General features: G+C 41.6%; 1 protein-coding gene across 1 annotated transcript in view; it reads left to right on the top strand.

The window, feature by feature from the left end:
* RAD54B (RAD54 homolog B) overlaps positions 1-19,079 on the top strand; it is a 61,466-nt gene that overhangs the window by 24,199 nt on the left and 18,188 nt on the right. The window contains exons 4-11 of the mRNA XM_073679671.1: positions 5,864-6,070; positions 7,725-7,997; positions 8,669-8,831; positions 12,763-12,988; positions 13,864-14,071; positions 15,016-15,155; positions 17,167-17,457; positions 17,540-17,706. Coding sequence (XP_073535772.1) covers positions 5,864-6,070; positions 7,725-7,997; positions 8,669-8,831; positions 12,763-12,988; positions 13,864-14,071; positions 15,016-15,155; positions 17,167-17,457; positions 17,540-17,706 — 1,675 coding nt within the window. The remainder of the gene's footprint in view (positions 1-5,863; positions 6,071-7,724; positions 7,998-8,668; positions 8,832-12,762; positions 12,989-13,863; positions 14,072-15,015; positions 15,156-17,166; positions 17,458-17,539; positions 17,707-19,079) is intronic.

Here is a 19,079-nt window from a genome sequence, read left to right as displayed (position 1 = left end):
TATATAAAAAGACACATCTGCATGTTTTTCTCAATACCTGACATGAAATCAGAATAAACCTTTCCCGGTTTAGGTCAATTAGGATTACCATATTTTTTAATGTTTGCCAAATTCCAGAATAATGAGAGAGAGAGAGAATGTTTTAAGGCATTTTTATTACTTACTGCAAAGTCAAAAGTTTACATACATTTCATTAGTATTTGGTACCATTGCCCTTAAACTGAATGACTTGGGTCAAATGTTTGGGATATCCTTCCACAAGCTTCTCACAATAGTTGGTTGGAATTTGGGCGCATTCCTCCTGACAAAACTGGTGTAACTGATCCAGGTTTGTAGGTCGCTTTGCTCGCACCTGGCTTTTCAGCTTTGCCAATAAATTTTCAATAGGATTGAGATCAGGGCTTTGTGATGGCCACTCCAAAACACTGACTTTGTTATCCTTAAGCCACTTTGTTACCATTTTGGCAGTATGCTCTGGGTCATTGTCCATTTGGAAGACCCATTTCCGCCCAAGCTTTAATTTCCTGGCTGATATCTTGAGATGTTGCTTCAGTATTGCTACATAATCTTCTTTTCTCATGATACCATCTATTTTGTGAAGTGCACCAGTCCCTCCTGCAGCAAAACAACCCCACAACATAATACTGCCACCCCCGTGTTTCACAGTTGGGATGGTGTTCTTAGGCTTCCAAGCTTCTCCCTTTTTCCTCCAAACGTAACGATGGTTATTATGCCCAAAAAGTTCAATTTTAGTTTCATCAGACCACAGGACATGTCTCCAAAAATTAAGATCTTTGTTCCTGTGTGCATTTGCAAACATTAATCTGGCTTTTTTGTTTCTTTTGGATTAATGGCTTCTTCCTGGCTTAGTGGCCTTTCATCCCATGTTGATACAGTACTCGTTTCAATGTGTATATTGACACAATCTTACCAGTTTCCGCCATCATCTTCACAAGGTCTTTTGCTTTTGTCCTTGGGTTGATTTTCACATGTCGGACAAAATCACGTTCTTAGGGACACAGGACCCGTCTCCTTCCTGAGCGGTATGATGGCTGGACATTCCCATCTTGTTTGTACAGATGAACGAGGCACCTTCTGGTATCTTGAAATTGTACCCAAGGATGAGCCAGACTTGTGCAAGTCCACAATTCCCTTCCTGATATCTTGGCTGATATTTTTAGACTTTCCCATGATGTTACACAAAGAAGCAGTGTGTTTCAGGTGTGCATTAAAATACATCCACAGGTGTGTCTCTAATTAAATCAGATGTTGCCAAAAAAACAGAAGCTTCCAAACACATGACACCATCATATGGGCAGTCCAGAATTGTTTCAAGGCATAGTAATCTTAGTGTATGTAAACTTTTGACTTTGCAGTAAGTAATAAAAATGCCTTAAAACATTCTCTCTCTCATATTATTCTGGCGTTTGGCACATATTAAAAATTATAGTAATCCTAATTGACCTAAAACAGTAAAGGTTTATTCTGATATTAAGCAAAACATGTACAGTACAGACCAAAAGTTTGGACACACCTTCTCATTTAAAGATTTTTCTGCATTTTCATGACTGTGAAAATTGTACATTCACACTGAAGGCATCAAAACTATGAATTAACACATGTGGAATTATATACTTAACAAAAAAGTGTGAAACTGCTGAAAATATGTCTTATATTCTAGGTTCTTCAAAGTAGCCACCTTTTGCTTTGATGACTGCTTTGCACACTCTTGGCATACTCTTGATGAGCTTCAAGAGGTAGTCACCGGAAATGGTTTTCACTTCACAGGTGTGCCCTGTCAGGTTTAATAAGTGGGATTTCTTGCCTTATAAATGGGGTTGGACCATCAGTTGTGTTGTGCAGAAGTCTGGTGGACACACAGCTGATAGTCCTACTGAATACACTGTTAGCTTTTTTCTTGCCATAATACAAATTCTAAGTAAAGAAAATCGAGTGGCCATCATTACTTGAAGAAATGAAGGGAAGTCAATGTGAAAAATGGGGACACTTTCAAAGTTTTCCCAAAGTGCAGTTGCAAAAACCATCAAGCGCTACAAAGAAACTGGCTCACATGAGGACCGCCCCAGGAAAGGAAGACCAAGAGTCACCTCTGCTTCTGAGGATAAGTTTATCCTAGTCACCAGCCTCAGAAATCGCAGGTTAACAGCAGCTCAGATTAGAGACCAGGTCAATGTCACGCGGAGTTCTAGCAGCAGAGACATCTCTACAACAACTGTTAAGAGGAGACTTTGTGCAGCAGGCCTTCATGGTAAAATAGCTGCTAGGAAACCACTGCTAAGGACAGGCAACAAGCAGAAGAGACTTGTTTGGCTAAAGAACACAAGGAATGGACATTAGACCAGTGGAAATCTGTGCTTTGGTCTGATGAGTCCAAATTTGAGATCTTTGGTTCCAACCACCGTGTCTTTGTGCGACGCAGAAAAGGTGAACGGATGGACTCTACATGCCTGGTTCCCACCGTGAAGCATGGAGGAGGAGGTGTGATGGTGTGGGGGTGCTTTGCTGGTGACACTGTTGGGGATTTATTCAAAATTGAAGGCATACTGAACCAGCATGGCTACCACAGCATCTTGCAGCGGCATGCTATTCCATCCAGTTTGCGTTTAGTTGGACCATCATTTATTTTTCAACAGGACAATGACCCCAAACACACCTCCAGGCTGTGTAAGGGCTATTTGACCAAGAAGGAGAGTGACGGGGTGCTACGCCAGATGACCTGGTCTCCACAGTCACCAGACCTGAACCCAATCGAGAGGGTTTGGGGTGAGCTGGACCGCAGAGTGAAGGCAAAAGGGCCAACAAGTGCTAAGCATCTCTGGGAACTCCTTCAAGATTGTTGGAAGACCATTTCCGGTGACTACCTCTTGAAGCTCATCAAGAGAATGCCACGAGTGTGCAAAGCAGTCATCAAAGCAAAAGGTGGCTACTTTGAAGAACCTAGAATATAAGACATATTTTCAGTTGTTTCACACTTTTTTGTTAAGTATATAATTCCACAAGTGTTAATTCATAGTTTTGATGCCTTCAGTGTGAATGTACAATTTTCATAGTCATGAAAATACAGAAAAATCTTTAAATGAGAAGGTGCGTCCAAACTTTTGGTCTGTACTGTATATGTGTCTTTTTATATAGTGTAAACTTCTGGTTTCAACTGTAAGAGAGTCCTCGATATCCTATTGGGGCCCATGGACAGGCTGGGTGCTTAGAACAACCCCTTTTAACATCTGATGATGGGAGTGGTTGCATGTGGTGGGCTCGGGAGCTGAGGCCGCTCCATACACACTGGGTGCATTTTTGGGTTATACAGCTAGGACCTGCCTGCTGGGATAGGAACTATCCCATCAACAGCAAACGCAGCATCTAAGTACTTAAATGGGGGGAGCCCCCCATATTATGCACTCACCGTTATCCAGCATGTATTGTGCGGCACACAGGAGTCCCCGCACGCACCGCTGAATGGTCAGGTTGGCTCACATCTAAGTATGTCTCTAATATAATACTTAGTTTCTGCTCAGTATTGATCGCAAGGGACGGTGTATTTTCCCGTTTATTTCTCATTTGCATGCTCAAGTTTTTCTTGAATTGTTTCTTGCTAAGTGGGCAGCTGTCAGTCACTTTCTAATAAATGCCCACATCTAATGCAATGATATTTTCCCGTTCTGCCCATATTTCCTAGTAAAGGACCTAGAAATGTAAATGGATTCATTTAAAAAAAAAAAAGACTGCAAAAAGACGTTTGACAAGGAAGAAATGAAAGGGGTCGTCTGACATTTTTGATCTTTGCATAGCAGCCGGCTCCCTGATAACCCAGTAAAACAGCAAAAACTCGTCTATGAAATCCCTCCGCTCTTGTGGCACTGCTGGTTGGTTTGGTGGTTTCTGCTAGAACTGGTGCAAATCGTTTCGCTAGATCCATCGGCCATTTCAGTAATCTGTAGCCGCTGGACGGAAACGCGGAGCATTGCTTCTTGCCTAATTGTACCTGCGGCTCTTGATTAGCCGGCCTGGAGTGACATCCTGCGTGTGTCACATCGCACCAGGCCGGCTAATGAAAAGAGGAGCCCTGGGTGCCATCAGGAAAGAGTTGGTTGTCAGACTTCCCGTCCATTGGCCACAAATTACTGACGTGTTTGATGGATCCTGGGTCCTGCGAATCGTTTTGCACCAATGCTAGTCTCCGCTGATCTTGCTCCTGTGTCATACATCCTTCGTGTGACCCCTGCAGCCTGTCGCTGGTCTCCTTATGTGTTCACAGGGACAATGTACATGATGTCATCACTGCAAAACGATAGGGACGATTGTAACAGTGGTGCTGAATTATTATTTTGTGTTTCCATATTTTTTTTTACTACATTTTCAAGTTAAAGAAGCACTTCCATCTAAATTTTGCAATCATCATATTATAGGGAATTATACTTACAATTGCTCATTTTGCCTTTCTACCCAGGAAATTCTTCTGTTTTCCATTAGGTCTATGACATCACGTGATTAAAAACCAACTAGCTGATCCTTCTAGCTCTATGTAGAAATAGGAGGTAAATTTTCCCTGTATGAGTCATGAGTCACTGCAAAAGTCCCTGGTAGGGGGAGGGGTAGAGCAGCTGGGTTAGGAGTTGAAGAGGGGAATGATAAATGCAAGGATGAGATTTCCTGTTTCTACATAGAGTAGAGAAAAGAGAAGCATAAGCTGGTAGAAAGGTAAAATGAGCAATTGTACACAGTGCTATATAATATGGTGACTACAATATATTAAGGGGATAAAACTTTGGGAGGAGGAGGGCTTTAATGTGGTGGCTATCATGTGGGTCGCAAAGGGGATATCTTCCCCCAGACGCCCAAACAGATAGAATGGTATTTCTTGCCCCGTTGGGTATCCCTATTTGAGAGGAGCCTAGTCAGCAGCACTTAGACAGCGAAAGAGAAATGTACAGACATGACCAGAGGTAAAACTAAAGACGGTTGTATGGACAGATCGAAACAGATGCCATTGGAAAAGTGGCCGTCCCTAGAGAGAATTACTTAGCCAGTGATATTAAGAAGAGTGAAGGTTTGTTTGGAGGTGCTGAGAATCTTACTAATGCTTGTTCCCGACTATCGGACCATGTAACAATGCCAACAATCTTACGAGTGATTGTTTATTCTGGCATATAAATTCCGTTACACCGGATGATGTGCTACCGATAACATGATGCTATACGGGGACAGAACGAGCATATTGGCATCATTAGTTGTCTGGCCAGTAACTGAGCGCTGAACGACTGGTCTATAATTGTTCAACAGAAAATGAGCCGATTACACCCAAAGATTTCCGATGTAGACATCTTATGAATGTCCTGAAAACTGGACAAGGGTCATTCATCTAAACGTCGATACGATCTAGGCCTTTAATCCACTTTGGTGACATACTAAAACTTTGGCAAAATCATGGGTAGCCCAATCAAGGAGGTGAAGAGCATGGAACACAGCACTTTAGATGGTCCCAAAGGGCTAAAACTTGAGATAATTTAGGAGACGGGGAGGACATCTGCAGAAGCATCTGAGATACTTGAGACACATAATCGGTTACGAGCCATTGATATTCTAAGTTATCACATTGCCTGTGTGTAAAGTCTGCCTTAGGCCACCGCCCCACTATCAGTATTCGCTCAGTATTTTTTCTCAGGAGTGGGAGCCAAAAACCAGGTGAGGAACAATCAGAGAAAAGGTGTAATAGAAACAAGTCACTAATTCTGCATTCATCTCCCACTCCTGAGAAAAAATACTGACCAAATGCTGACAGTGGGGATGTGGCCTTATACTGACTGTTCTCAGTTGATATCTATGGAGTCTATTATTTCCTTAGGTTTTACAGCTCCTCTCCGAGTGACAAATCCGGTTCCAGACCATAGAAGTGAGGAGGAAGAGCCGAGCTGCCCGGCTAAATACTTCAGCGTGGTCTGGTGCAAAGCTTCCAAGAAAAAGCACAAGAAATGGGAGGGAGATGCCGTTCTCATTACTAGAGGGAGATCGGTGACATTAAAGGACATGGAGGGCAAAGATATTGGGAAAGGTAGTGCGACTAAAGATTTGCTTAGATATTTTTCTCATTTCTAAAGTAAGAAAAAGTGTTTAAAACAACATAAGTATCTCCCAATTTTGAGATCTACAGCACAATCCAAAAATTATGGTTAAAGAAGCATGCCCATCAAAGTTTTTAGACTCTTAAGATATTTCAGTCCTCATATTATACAGCACTGTGTACTTACAATTGCTCCTTTTGCCTTTCTACCCAGCTAATTCTTCTCTTTTCCATTAGGTCTATGACATCATGTGACTAAAAACTGACTAGCTGAATCCTTCTAAGCTCTGTGTAGAAACAGGAGGTCAATTTTCTCTGTGTGAATCATCAGTCACTGCAAAAGTCCCTGGCAGGGAAGAGGAGCGAAGCAGCTGGGTCAGGAGTTGACGGGAATAATAAATGCAGGGACAAGAGACTTCCTTTCTCTATATAGAGAAGAGAAAAGAGAAGAATTAGCAGAGTAGAAAGGCAAAATGAGCAATTGTAAGTACACTGTGCTATATAATAATATATTGCAGTCGCCATAAGAGGAGAAAAACTTTGATGGGAGGAGGAGTGCTCCCTTAACCATAATCTTGGCTTGATAAATTTTCCCTTAGTGTCTGGTATTACAGGACTACCCCATTTACTTGCACTAGTTGGAGGCAGCTTTGTGCCAAGCTAGCTCCAAATGGTCCTTGGCACTCTGCCCTTTTTATTTAGCGATTGTCTGGGTCACACTGGTTGGTTCTTCATCAGTCACTAGTAAATTAATCCATTTGCAAGTTCACATTGAAGGGAAAGTGTCCCCAGGTTTGTGATTCTGAATCTGAGAGCAGCACACAATAGGGAAATTGACCCTGATTCCAGTGCTGTCACTTACTGGGCTGCTTGCTGTAGATTTGATAATAGGTTTATCTGCTGCAGCTCTGCTAGTCTTCTCAATAATGAGCTCCGTCTACCACCGCCCGGGACATTGACTGCTTTCTGCCTATACTATACATAGACAGCTGCCACTTAGTGTTGTGGGGCAGAGATGGCCAGGGCTCATGAATATGGAGTACTACAAAGCAGCGGAATGGCATTGAGAAGACTAGCAGAGCAGCAGCAGATACAATTGTGTTTTATAAAAAAAAAAAAACTGCAGCAAATAACCTAGCATTGAATCAGGGTTTCTGCCTCTACTTTGTTTCTCTAATGGGGCAGCAAAATCCTGGGGACAAGTTCTCTTTAAAGGGTTATTCCTGTCTTATAAGGTGATGGTATATTGCTTGGACATGCCCTTATTCTATGAATGGTCGTCCGGGACTCTTGTCCATCCTGAGATTGAAAGGGACGAAGTTGAAGTGCTGCTTGCCCTTCTAAGTTTCCTGTGCACAGCGAGGGTCCCTGCGTGGGCGCCAATGTGCAGTGGGGAGGATACGGTATTAACCTGGTGCATTAATATGCCATCCTATTATAAGAGACCAGTTCACCTTTAATGCTGGCCTAACTAGTTTGACGTAGCTACAAGTAGGTGATTGACTGTGAAGGAAGGACCATGGACATGTTGGATAAGGATGTCCCACCACAGATTTGTAGGCTGATGATAGAGACACTCTGGTCCAGTAAGTGTGCCGTCACCTATTTTGTATCCCTTTTGTATGTATGGATTTCTTCTTCACAGGGTCAGGATACAAGCTAAAGGACCTGGAAAGCTTGGATGAAGGCCACACATTGATGATTGGTGGAAAGGAGATCGAGGTGATGGGTACGATCTCGGCAGAAGATTTCACCAGTGGCAGATGCTTTCACTCAGCAGTAATGGCGTCCACCCAGGCTCCTTCAGATCACGTCCCAATAAAACCCTTCAACAACCTAGCGAAAGACAGAAGCAAGGAAACAAACCCGTCCAGAGACCTCCATAACTGCAAGGCTCGCCACGACCCCAGCACACCAAGTATTCATTTCTAAACACTCCCATTATTTGCTGTCCTCCTCTGGGGATAATTTTACATGTATGTATTTGGGGCGAAAAATAATTTTTGCAATTGGGTTTCATTAAAAATGTTGCACCACTTGGATTTTACAGGCTCTTTGTTTCCTGGTACTCTCAACTTTGATGTGGTCTGTGGTCAAAAATCAGCTGAGAGAAACTAAAAAAGATAGATGAAGTAATAAACTCTGCTATGGAATAAGAATGAGCTCACTGACAAATTCTCAGTTAACTCATAATGTAGAGGCTGTAGAAGGGAAACGGTGCAAAATTTTTCAATGAAAAATTATCTTAAGCCAAAAAAATACATGCATTTAAAGGGAATCGGTCAGAGGGTTTTTGTGCATAATGTAGGAGCAGAGATGTTTTACATCTAATATATTCTCAGATAAAACTAAAAAAAAAAAATGTCTGCGGCAGATTTTACTGCAGGAAAACTCCAGATTCTTCAGATTTGTCGTGGATTTGTCTCCGCTTTAACCTTATGTACTGCAAACGGTGAAAATCCCATTGTGTATTTTCCACCACATGTGAACATACCCAAAGCAGAAGTCTGTTTTCGGCATTATTTATTTCTTCCTCTGAATGGATTGTCGTCTTCTTGTTTCTTTTTTTTTTTTTTTTTTTTTTTTAAGACGCCATAGTAATGCCGAGACCATCGACATATCACCAGCAAGTGTTCAATAAGCCCGGCGGTGCTGTTGTAGATGTGGTGGTGGATCCATACCTGGCAGTCCATCTACGGCCGCATCAAAAAGAAGGGATTCTGTTTCTTTATGAGTGTGTAATGGGCATGAGGTAAGAGAGAACGTTTATAAAAAAGTAGACTTAAAACGAAAGCCATTGTAAGGGCCGATAAATCTGACCGAGATCGGACCGCAGCGCTCGGACTGGCCGGCGGCTCTCCCGACCCAAGTGTGACAGCTGCATAGAAATACGTTCTGGTCGGGAGATTGTGGTCCAATCTCAGTCTGATTTATATGGTCGTCTGACAGCGCCCTAAGAACGACCATCAGGGTGTGTATACACGCCACCGGTCCGCTGTCAGTCAATTAAAATTCCTGCTCGTCTGCTGATTATTTTGGTTCACCTGGACGTAAAAAACCAATGCGTAGATCTCGGAGCACAGACCACAAAGGACCGTCTGTCTGCAGATCTCCTGACTCGAATTCGACAGCCTCGTAGGCATTTATGACGCTGTCGAGTTCAGATGGTGATTCCCGCAGACAGTCCAGTGCATTGCGGTCCATGCTGGGACCAAGATCCACGGACGTCTGCATGAGCCCATAAAGAGAATGTGCTGCTGAGATTCTGTATTGGGTAGAACGATCATATCATTCTGCCCTTACGGAGTTTGTATTGGCTCTGTGTGAACAGGCGTCAGCCATCGCCAGTCCATGTAGACAGGCCTTTAGTCAACATTTTACAAGGTGAAGATTTTTTTAACCAGTGTTATAGAAATGTACTGTAGTATAATGGACAATTTACACAACAAACCACATTAGTTGGGGGTGTTGAGTCCACTGGTTTATCCCGTACCCAAAGAAGCCTCATATATGTGCCCCATCACAACCCAAATACGTCCCAGTAGGCGGAGTACAGTGCTGGGGTATTACCGGCCGTTCTGTAGACAATGGATGGAGTGGAAGTCAAGTGTGCTGGGTGGGGTCCCAGTGGGTTGGACCCCCTCATCGATCAGGAAGTTAGCTTCTATCATAGTGTCATAGTGAGTGTGTCAATGACCGCCTTCTAGACATCTGTCAAGTCAACAGGCAGTATTCCCCATGATTGTGGAGCCTACTGAAACCGACTAAGGGACCTTTTTAAACACGTAGGAAGCCTTTGCAGGTGTTTTTTGTTAATTGTTCTACTTTACTGAGATAATGACTGTTGTGTTTTCATTGGCTGTAAGCCATAATCATCAACATTAACAGAAATAAACACTTGAAATAGATCACTCTGTTTGTAATGACTATATACGGTAATATGAGTTTCACTTTTTGTATTGAAGAACTGAAATAAATTAACTTTTTGATGATATTCTAATTTTGTGAGAAGCACCTGTATATCCTGGCCCCATCCTGGTATATACAGTTGAAACCAGAAGTTTATATAAACTATATAAAAAGACACATCTGAATGTTTTTTTCAATATCTGACATGAAATGGGAATAAACCTTTCCCGTTTTAGGTCAATTAGGATTACCATATTTTTCAATATTTGCCAAATGCCAGAATAATGAGAGAGAGAGAGAATGTTTTATGGCATTTTTATTACTTACTGCAAAGTCAAAAGTTTACATACACTGAGATTACTATGCCTTTAAACAATTCTGGACTGCCCATATGATGGAGTCATGTGTTTGGAAGCTTCTGTTTTTTGGCAACATCTGAGTTAATTAGAGACACACCTGTGGATGTATTTTAATGCACACCTGAAACACACTGCTTTGTGTAGCATCATGGGAAAGTCTAAAGAAATCAGCCAAGATATCAGGAAGACAATTGTGGACTTGCACAAATGTGGCTCATCCTTGGGTACAATTTCAAGATACCTGAAGGTGCCTCGTCCATCTGTACAAACAATTATACGCAAGTACAAACAAGATGGGAATGTCCAGCCATCATACCGCTCAGGAAGGAGACGGGTTCTGTGTCCCAGAGATGAACGTGCTCTGGTCCGACATGTGCATATCAACCCAAGGACAAAAGCAAAAGACCTTGTGAAGATGATGGCAGAAGCTGGTAAGATGGTGTCAATATCCACAGTGAAACGAGTCCTGTATCAACATGGGCTGAAAGGCCAGTCTGCCAGGAAGAAGCCATTACTCCAAAAGAAACATAAAAAAGCCAGATTAATGTTTGCAAATGCACACAGGAACACAGACCTTAATTTTTGGAGACATGTCCTCTGGTCTGATGAAACTAAAATTTTACTTTTTGGGCATAATGACCATCGTTACGTTTGGAGGAAAAAGGGAGAAGCTTGGAAGCCTAAGAACACCATCCCAACTGTGAAACACAGGGGTGGCAGCATCATGTTGTGGGGTTGTTTTGCTGCAGGAGGGACTGGTGCACTTCACAAAATAGATGGCATCATGAGAAAATAAGATTATGTAGCAATACTGAAGCAACAGCTCAAGACATCAGCCAGGAAGTTAAAGCTTGGGCGGAAATGGGTCTTCCAAATGGACAATGACCCGAAGCATACTGCCAAAATGGTAACAAAGTGGCTTAAGGATAACAAAGTCAGTGTTTTGGAGTGTCCGTCACAAAGCCCTGATCTCAATCCTATTGAAAAGTTATGAGCGAAGCTGAAAAGGCTCTGAGCAAAGCGACCTACAAACCTGGATCAGTTACACCAGTTTTGTCAGGAGGAATGCGCCCAAATTCCGACCAACTATTGTGAGAAGCTTGTGGAAGGATATCCCAAACGTTTGACCCAAGTCATTCAGTTTAAGGGCAATGGTACCAAATACTAATGAAATGTATGTAAACTTTTGACTTTGCAGTAAGTAATAAAAATGCCTTAAAACATTCTCTCTCATTATTCTGGCATTTGGCAAATATTAAAAATTATGGTAAACCTGATTGACCTAAAACGGGAAAGGTTTATTCTGATTTCATATCAGATATTGAGAAAAACATGCATATGTGTCTTTTTATATAGTTTATGTAAACTTCTGGTTTCAACTGTATATCCCCCATACTGTTATATGTCCCTTATCCTGGACCCCGTTCTGATATATATTCCCGATTCTGGTATATGTCCCTTATCCTGGGCCCCGTCCTGATATATATGTATCCCCTGGTATGTGATCCCGGTTCTGCCGCTATTCTTTAATGTATAGAAAAAATAAACCATTACACTCACCAGGGGCGTACACAGAAGCCATGGGGCCCCATTGCAGAAGTATAATGCACTCCCCATAGTCCTCCATATAGTATAATGCACCCCGATTGTCCTCCATATAGTGTAATGCACTCCCCATAGTCCTCCATATAGTATAATGCACTCCCCAGAGTCCTCCATATAGTGTAATGCACCCTCCAGAGTCCTCCATATAGTATAATGCACTCCCATTGTCCTCCATATAGTATAATGCACTCCCCATATTCTTCCATAGAGTATAATGCACTCCCCATTGTCCTCCATATAGTATAATGCACTCCCCATATTCCTCCATAGAGTATAATGCATTCCCCATAGTCCTCCATATAATAAACTGCACTCCCCATAGTCCTCCATAGAGTATAATGCACTCCCCAGAGTCCTCCATAAAGTATAGTGCACAGTCCATAGTCATCCATATAGTAGTATGACCACTGTGTACTCCCTCGCCGTTCATCATCTTCTTCCGATGATGCACATCCAGTTGAAGTTTCTGCTGGCGTCGGCGGGCCCACAGTGCTGGGAGCGGACAGTCACATGACCGCAAGCGTGCACTTTGCATACTTAGGGCCACATTCCAACTAGACATGCGAACGTCTAGTCGGCACATGACCGCATGTATCCAAATAGCATACTTGCAGTCACACGCAGGCACCAGAGAATCATGACAGCACGGGCTTTGAAGATTCACCAGTCTGCAGCCACATAGAATGACTACAGACTTGAACCCCAAGCATGGTCAACCCCTGTAACTCAAGAGTTTTCAACAAGAAAACATAAAAAAATATATATTTTTCATAATTGGACAACACTTTAATAATCACATTTTCATTTTAGAGTCAGTGGCCAATTTGGAGCAATCCTCGCTGATGAGATGGGCTTAGGAAAAACGCTTCAGTGTATCTGCTTGATCTGGACTCTTCTACGTCAAGGTCCCTATGGAGGAAAACCCATCCTGAAGAAGGCTCTGATTGTTACCCCAGGGAGCCTGGTGAAGAACTGGAGGAAGGAATTTCAGAAGTGGTTGGGAATAGAGAGAATGAGAGTATTCGCTGTGGATCAGGTACTAGCCGTTCTTCTGTATGATTTATATTGCAGCTGTATATACCTTACAGATACAAGCCAACTTTTACAGTCCACGATACTTTTCATAAAGAATTATTACTTTTTTTTTTTAAGTTCATGAGCCAAAAAGAGAACAATGAAATCTAAACAGAAAATGAATACAAAACCATCATTGTTCGGGCCTGTATATATGATTTTTATATTCCTCGCTCAATAAAAACTCACAGGGCCCTTTTTTGTCTACTTTGGGGTGTTTTTCATTTGCACCTTATTTTTCTTTTCATTTGTGCCTTTTTCTAAAGGATATTTTATACCCGTTCGTATATTGCCTTTTGTTGTCTTTCTTTTCTGTTTATCACTGCGGGTGAAGTTCGGAGTTTCCAGATGTTTTCGACTGATTCATCAATTGCGACTTTTCAAAAAGTTGCAACTTTTTGGCTCAAACTTGTTCCAGTTCTCCCACCTTGGAGTGATTTTATTTGCACCTGATTTTTTTTTGTTTTTTTTGGGCAGATTTTGAGACATTTATCTGAACATGTGACATTTTGTTCTAAAATGTCGAGAACAAAAAAGGTCAAAGATAAAAATAAAGGTAATTTTTGATTTTGCGCAAAAATTCACGCTTCATTCATGTTCGTCATTTTGAAGAATTTAGCGCATAAACAAATACCACAATACAAAAAAGAAAGAAAAGTGACTTAAAAAATACCTGAATCCATACTTTGTTCTGTGCTCTCGCTCAGGCAGGAGCACCCTAAGACGGGTCACCCTAATTCTTAGCTTTGCCCTTGACCCTTCTCGCCCTGAGCATTAGGGAAAAATCGGGAGTCCTTCCTCCTTTGTGCAGTGATACATTTGTGTCTTTCTCTGTAGGATCACAAAGTGGAGGAGTTCCTTGGTTCTCCTTTGTATCCGGTGCTCATCATCAGCTACGAGATGTTATTACGCTCTCTGGAACAATTGCAGAACCTCAGCTTCGACCTCCTCATCTGTGACGAAGGCCATCGCCTAAAGAACAGCTCGATAAAGACGACTTCAGCGCTCAGCAGCTTGTCCTGCCGCAGAAGGATCATCCTGTCTGGTAGGTTTTGTTTCCCTATATACTAAGAAATAGCATTATTAACAATTTCCTAATGTCTCTCTGTCTGTTTTTTGACCGTCAATATTTTGGATCATACAGGGGAGATGCTATACAGGGGACATTTTGTCTTATGACATCCATAGACATTTGGAAAAAGCTTTTCTTCAGACCAATAACTTGTATGCCAGTAGGATATTCCCTTGATCTGAAAACACAAGTCAGCATGGGATAATAAATCCTTCTGAAGACTAATTACCCCCCCCCCCCACACCAAAAAAAAACAACAAGAAACAGCAAAAAGTCCCTAATTCCATTAAACAATAAGAATAAATTTTAAATAATCTCAAAAATTCTATTGATAACAAATTGTCTGTTCAAATCAATTAAAAAATAGACTAAAACGTCAAAATAAAAATAGCATATAGAAAAAGGCAGGCTCCCAGATGAAGCTTTTCAAGCGAAACGTGCGGTAGGTCCCTAGCTCCCTGCCCTATGTCACTTATGACACTATTACTGCAGAAACTCTTAATTTCTTTGTCTTTTTTTTCTTTGTGTTTTATTTCGTGTTTTTAGCCTTTCTGACAGGCTCATTTTGGGTCCCCACACATGTTTGTGGAGTTGATTATTGCCTTTTATCCCTTGGCTCTACTTTATTTGCTATACTATTTCTTGACAGCAAGCAAATATATATTTTTCTGTTTTTATGTGTTGCCTTTTTATGGTGCCATTTAGGTACATGGTATAGGCGTCATGTTCAGCTCTACACCTATTTGCAAGCAGTAATTTTGGCCATATTATTTGTTACCCATTTTTTTCTCAAAATGTCTGAATTGCATTTTTTAAAGACTTAATGGGGAAAGTCAACTCATCTTTATATTTTTATCATTTCCATTGCCGAATATAAATAGGTTCGCATATTTTTAATGCTCTTTGCTTTCTTGCAGGGACTCCGGTCCAGAACGACCTCCAGGAGTTTTATGCATTGATCGACTTTGTAAATCCAGGAATTCTTGGCTCTCTGTCCACTTACAGAAAAATATACGAAGAACCAATAATTAGATCCCGGGAGCCTTCAGCGGATAAAGTGCGTAGATTCAGATCTTGGCTTCTCATATCAGCATATAACCCTCCATTCTACATATATAACTTTTCTAGATGCCATTCATTATTGTTAGGAAGTTTAGTGCAGGTTATCTGTCTTTGATTGGGGAAAAATTTTATATATTTTTTTATTTTACAGTTTTCCATATCACTATCTGTATAAAAAAACAAAAATCTTGCAATTTTCACACTGGCCACTAAGCCTTATACCAGACTTATACTTCCTGTTCTGTACAGATTACTTTTCAGCAGTCTCATTACCATTGCAGACAGGATTACAAAGACAGGTAACACCTTTATGTATAGTAGATAACTCAGTATCCACCATTCACAATAGGTGATGTCACAGCTCACCTCCTCCCCCTTCCCGCACAATACCTTGTGCCCAGATGAGATCATGCCTAGAAAGCTCTCCTCAAATATTGTTAATGGACCTTCTAACAAAAATTGCTTGTGGGCAGCAGACAAAAAAAGTGCTTGTGGGTAGCAGACAAAAAGTGCTTGTGGGTAGCAGACAAAAAGTGCGTGTGCGTTGCAGACAAAAAAAGTGCTTGTGGGTAGCAGACAAAAAAAGTGCTTGTGGGTAGCAGACCAAAAAAGTGCTTGTGGGTAGCAGACAAAAAGTGCGTGTGCGTTGCAGACAGAAAAAGTGCTTGTGGGTAGCGGACAGAAAAAGTGCTTTTGGGCAGCAGACAAAAAAAGTGCTTGTGGGTAGCAGACCAAAAAAGTGCTTGTGGGTAGCAGACAAAAAGTGCGTGTGCGTTGCAGACAAAAAAAGTGCTTGTGGGTAGCGGACAGAAAAAGTGCTTTTGGGCAGCAGACAAAAAAAGTGCTTGTGGGTAGCAGACGAAAAAAAGTGCTTGTGGGTAGCAGACGAAAAAAAGTGCTTGTGAGTAGCAGACGAAAAAAAGTGCTTGTGAGTAGCAGACGAAAAAAAGTGCTTGTGGGTAGCAGACGAAAAAAAGTGCTTGTGGGTAGCAGACGAAAAAAAGTGCTTGTGAGTAGCAGACGAAAAAAAGTGTTTGTGGGTAGCAGACAAAAAAAGTGCTTGTGGGTAGCAGACAAAAAAAGTGCTTGTGGGTAGCAGACAAAAAAAAGTGCTTGTGGGTAGCAGACAAAAAAAAGTGCTTGTGGGTAGCAGACAAAAAAAGTGCTTGTGGGTAGCAGACAAAAAAGTGCTTGTGGGTAGCAGACAAAAAAAGTGCTTGTGGGTAGCAGACAAAAAAAAGTGCTTGTGGGTAGCAGACAAAAAAAAGTGCTTGTGGGTAGCAGACAAAAAAAGTGCTTGTGGGTAGCAGACAAAAAAAAGTGCTTGTGGGTAGCAGACCAAAAAAGTGCTTGTGGGTAGCAGACAAAAAAAAGTGCTTGTGGGTAGCAGACAAAAAAAGTGCTTGTGGGTAGCAGACAAAAAAAAGTGCTTGTGGGTAGCAGACCAAAAAAGTGCTTGTGGGTAGCAGACGAAAAAAAGTGCTTGTGGGTAGCAGACGAAAAAAAGTGCTTGTGGGTAGCAGACAAAAAAAAGTGCTTGTGGGTAGCAGACAAAAAAAAGTGCTTGTGGGTAGCAGACCAAAAAAGTGCTTGTGGGTAGCAGACGAAAAAAAGTGCTTGTGGGTAGCAGACGAAAAAAAGTGCTTGTGGGTAGCAGACGAAAAAAAGTGCTTGTGGGTAGCAGACCAAAAAAGTGCTTGTGGGTAGCAGACAAAAAAAAGTGCTTGTGGGTAGCAGACAAAAAAAGTGCTTGTGGGTAGCAGACAAAAAAAAGTGCTTGTGGGTAGCAGACAAAAAAAGTGCTTGTGGGTAGCAGACAAAAAAAAGTGCTTGTGGGTAGCAGACAAAAAAAGTGCTTGTGGGTAGCAGACAAAAAAAGTGCTTGTGGGTAGCAGACAAAAAAAGTGCTTGTGGGTAGTGGAAAACTCATCTTAAACTTTGCATAAAGGATTATTTTTTTTTCAAATGGTTTAAAACTATTTTTTCCCTTAAATTTTTCCTCTTAGGAAGAAAAGAAATTAGGAGACGAAAGAGCCACAGAACTTGGACGTTTAACAGGTCTGTTCGTTCTCCGAAGAACCCAGGAGGTCATTAATAAATTCCTCCCTCCGAAGATTGAAAGTATCGTTTTCTGCAAACCCTGTACGTTCCAGCTGGAACTGTACAAAAAGCTCCTGAGCTCCTGTCTTGTTAGGCGTTGTTTGCAGGGCTCAGGAGAGGGCAGTCCTCACCTCGTGTGTATCGGGGCACTGAAGAAACTCTGCAACCACCCGAGTCTGCTCTATAAGACCATCCAGGTCAGTGTGAGTTATACAGCTATTATACATCTTAGATATTTATGTATCATTTCTAATCTCTCGCACTTTATTCTTCTTTCAGGAGAAACGCTCCAATGTGGGCTGTGAAGAGCAGAGCTTCTATGAGACTTTAGCTGAACTCTTTCCCCAGGATTATAGCATTAATACAGTTTTGGAGTCTGAATCTGGGAAGCTGCAGGTTTTAGTAAAATTATTACATGCTATAAGAGAGCAGAGTCCCTCAGAGAGGTGAGCGCCATGCTCTTTGTTAGCAGTTTGGTAATGAGAACCACTGTGTTGAACAGAATTTGCCACCTAATCTGAGAGCAGCATCATGTAGAGACAGATACCCTGATTCCAGCGATGTGTCACTTACTGGGCTGCTTAGTGTAGGTTTTGATAAAATCATAGTTTTATCAGCAGGAGATTATCTTTAGAGGACTACTATGTAGTCCTCCATATACATGAGCTCTGTATAACCCTGCACCCACCACTGATTGGCAGCTTTAGACTATGCATAGGCAGAAAGCAGCCAATCAGTGGTGTGGGTGGTTTTATAGAGAGCTCAGCATTCAGAGAACTGCTATATCTGCAGCAGATAAAACTATGATTTTATCAAAACTGCAGCATGCAGCCCAGTAAGTGATAGATCTCTGGAATCAGGGTCTCTGTGATTACTTTTTGCTACCCTCAGATGGGAGTGTGAAAAAAAAAAAAAAAAAATCTATCTATCTATATATATATATATATATATATATATATATATATATATATATATATATATATATATATATATATATATATATATATATATATATATATATATACAGTACAGACCAAAAGTTTGGACACACCTTCTCATTTAAAGATTTTTCTGTATTTTCATGACTATGAAAATTGTACATTCACACTGAAGGCATCAAAACTATGAATTAACACATGTGGAATTATATACTTAACAAAAAAGTGTGAAACAACTGAAAATATGTCTTATATTCTAGGTTCTTCAAAGTAGCCACCTTTTGCTTTGATGACTGCTTTGCACACTCTTGGCATTCTCTTGATGAGCTTCAAGAGGTAGTCACCGGAAATGGTCTTCCAACAATCTTGAAGGAGTTCCCAGAGATGCTTAGCACTTGTTGGCCCTTTTGCCTTCACTCTGCGGTCCAGCTCACCCCAAACCATCTCGATTGGGTTCAGGTCTGGTGACTGTGGAGGCCAGGTCATCTGGCGTAGCACCCCATCACTCTCCTTCTTGGTCAAATAGCCCTTACACAGCCTGGAGGTGTGTTTGGGGTCATTGTCCTGTTGAAAAATAAATGATGGTCCAAATAAACGCAAACCGGATGGAATAGCATGCCGCTGCAAGATGCTGTGGTAGCCATGCTGGTTCAGTATGCCCTCAATTTTGAATAAATCCCCAACAGTGTCACCAGCAAAGCACCCCCACACCATCACACCTCCTCCTCCATGCTTCACGGTGGGAACCAGGCATGTAGAGTCCATCCGTTCATCTTTTCTGCGTCGCACAAAGACACGGTGGTTGGAACCAAAGATCTCAAATTTGGACTCATCAGACCAAAGCACAAATTTCCACTGGTCTAATGTCCAATCCTTGTCTT

This window comes from Phyllobates terribilis, unplaced genomic scaffold (genome assembly GCF_046119375.1).
Source record: "Phyllobates terribilis strain yellow unplaced genomic scaffold, ASM4611937v1 Scaffold_4__5_contigs__length_816908805, whole genome shotgun sequence".
Taxonomy (NCBI): Eukaryota; Metazoa; Chordata; class Amphibia; order Anura; family Dendrobatidae; genus Phyllobates; species Phyllobates terribilis.
This window is presented reverse-complemented; position numbering and strand designations above follow the sequence as displayed.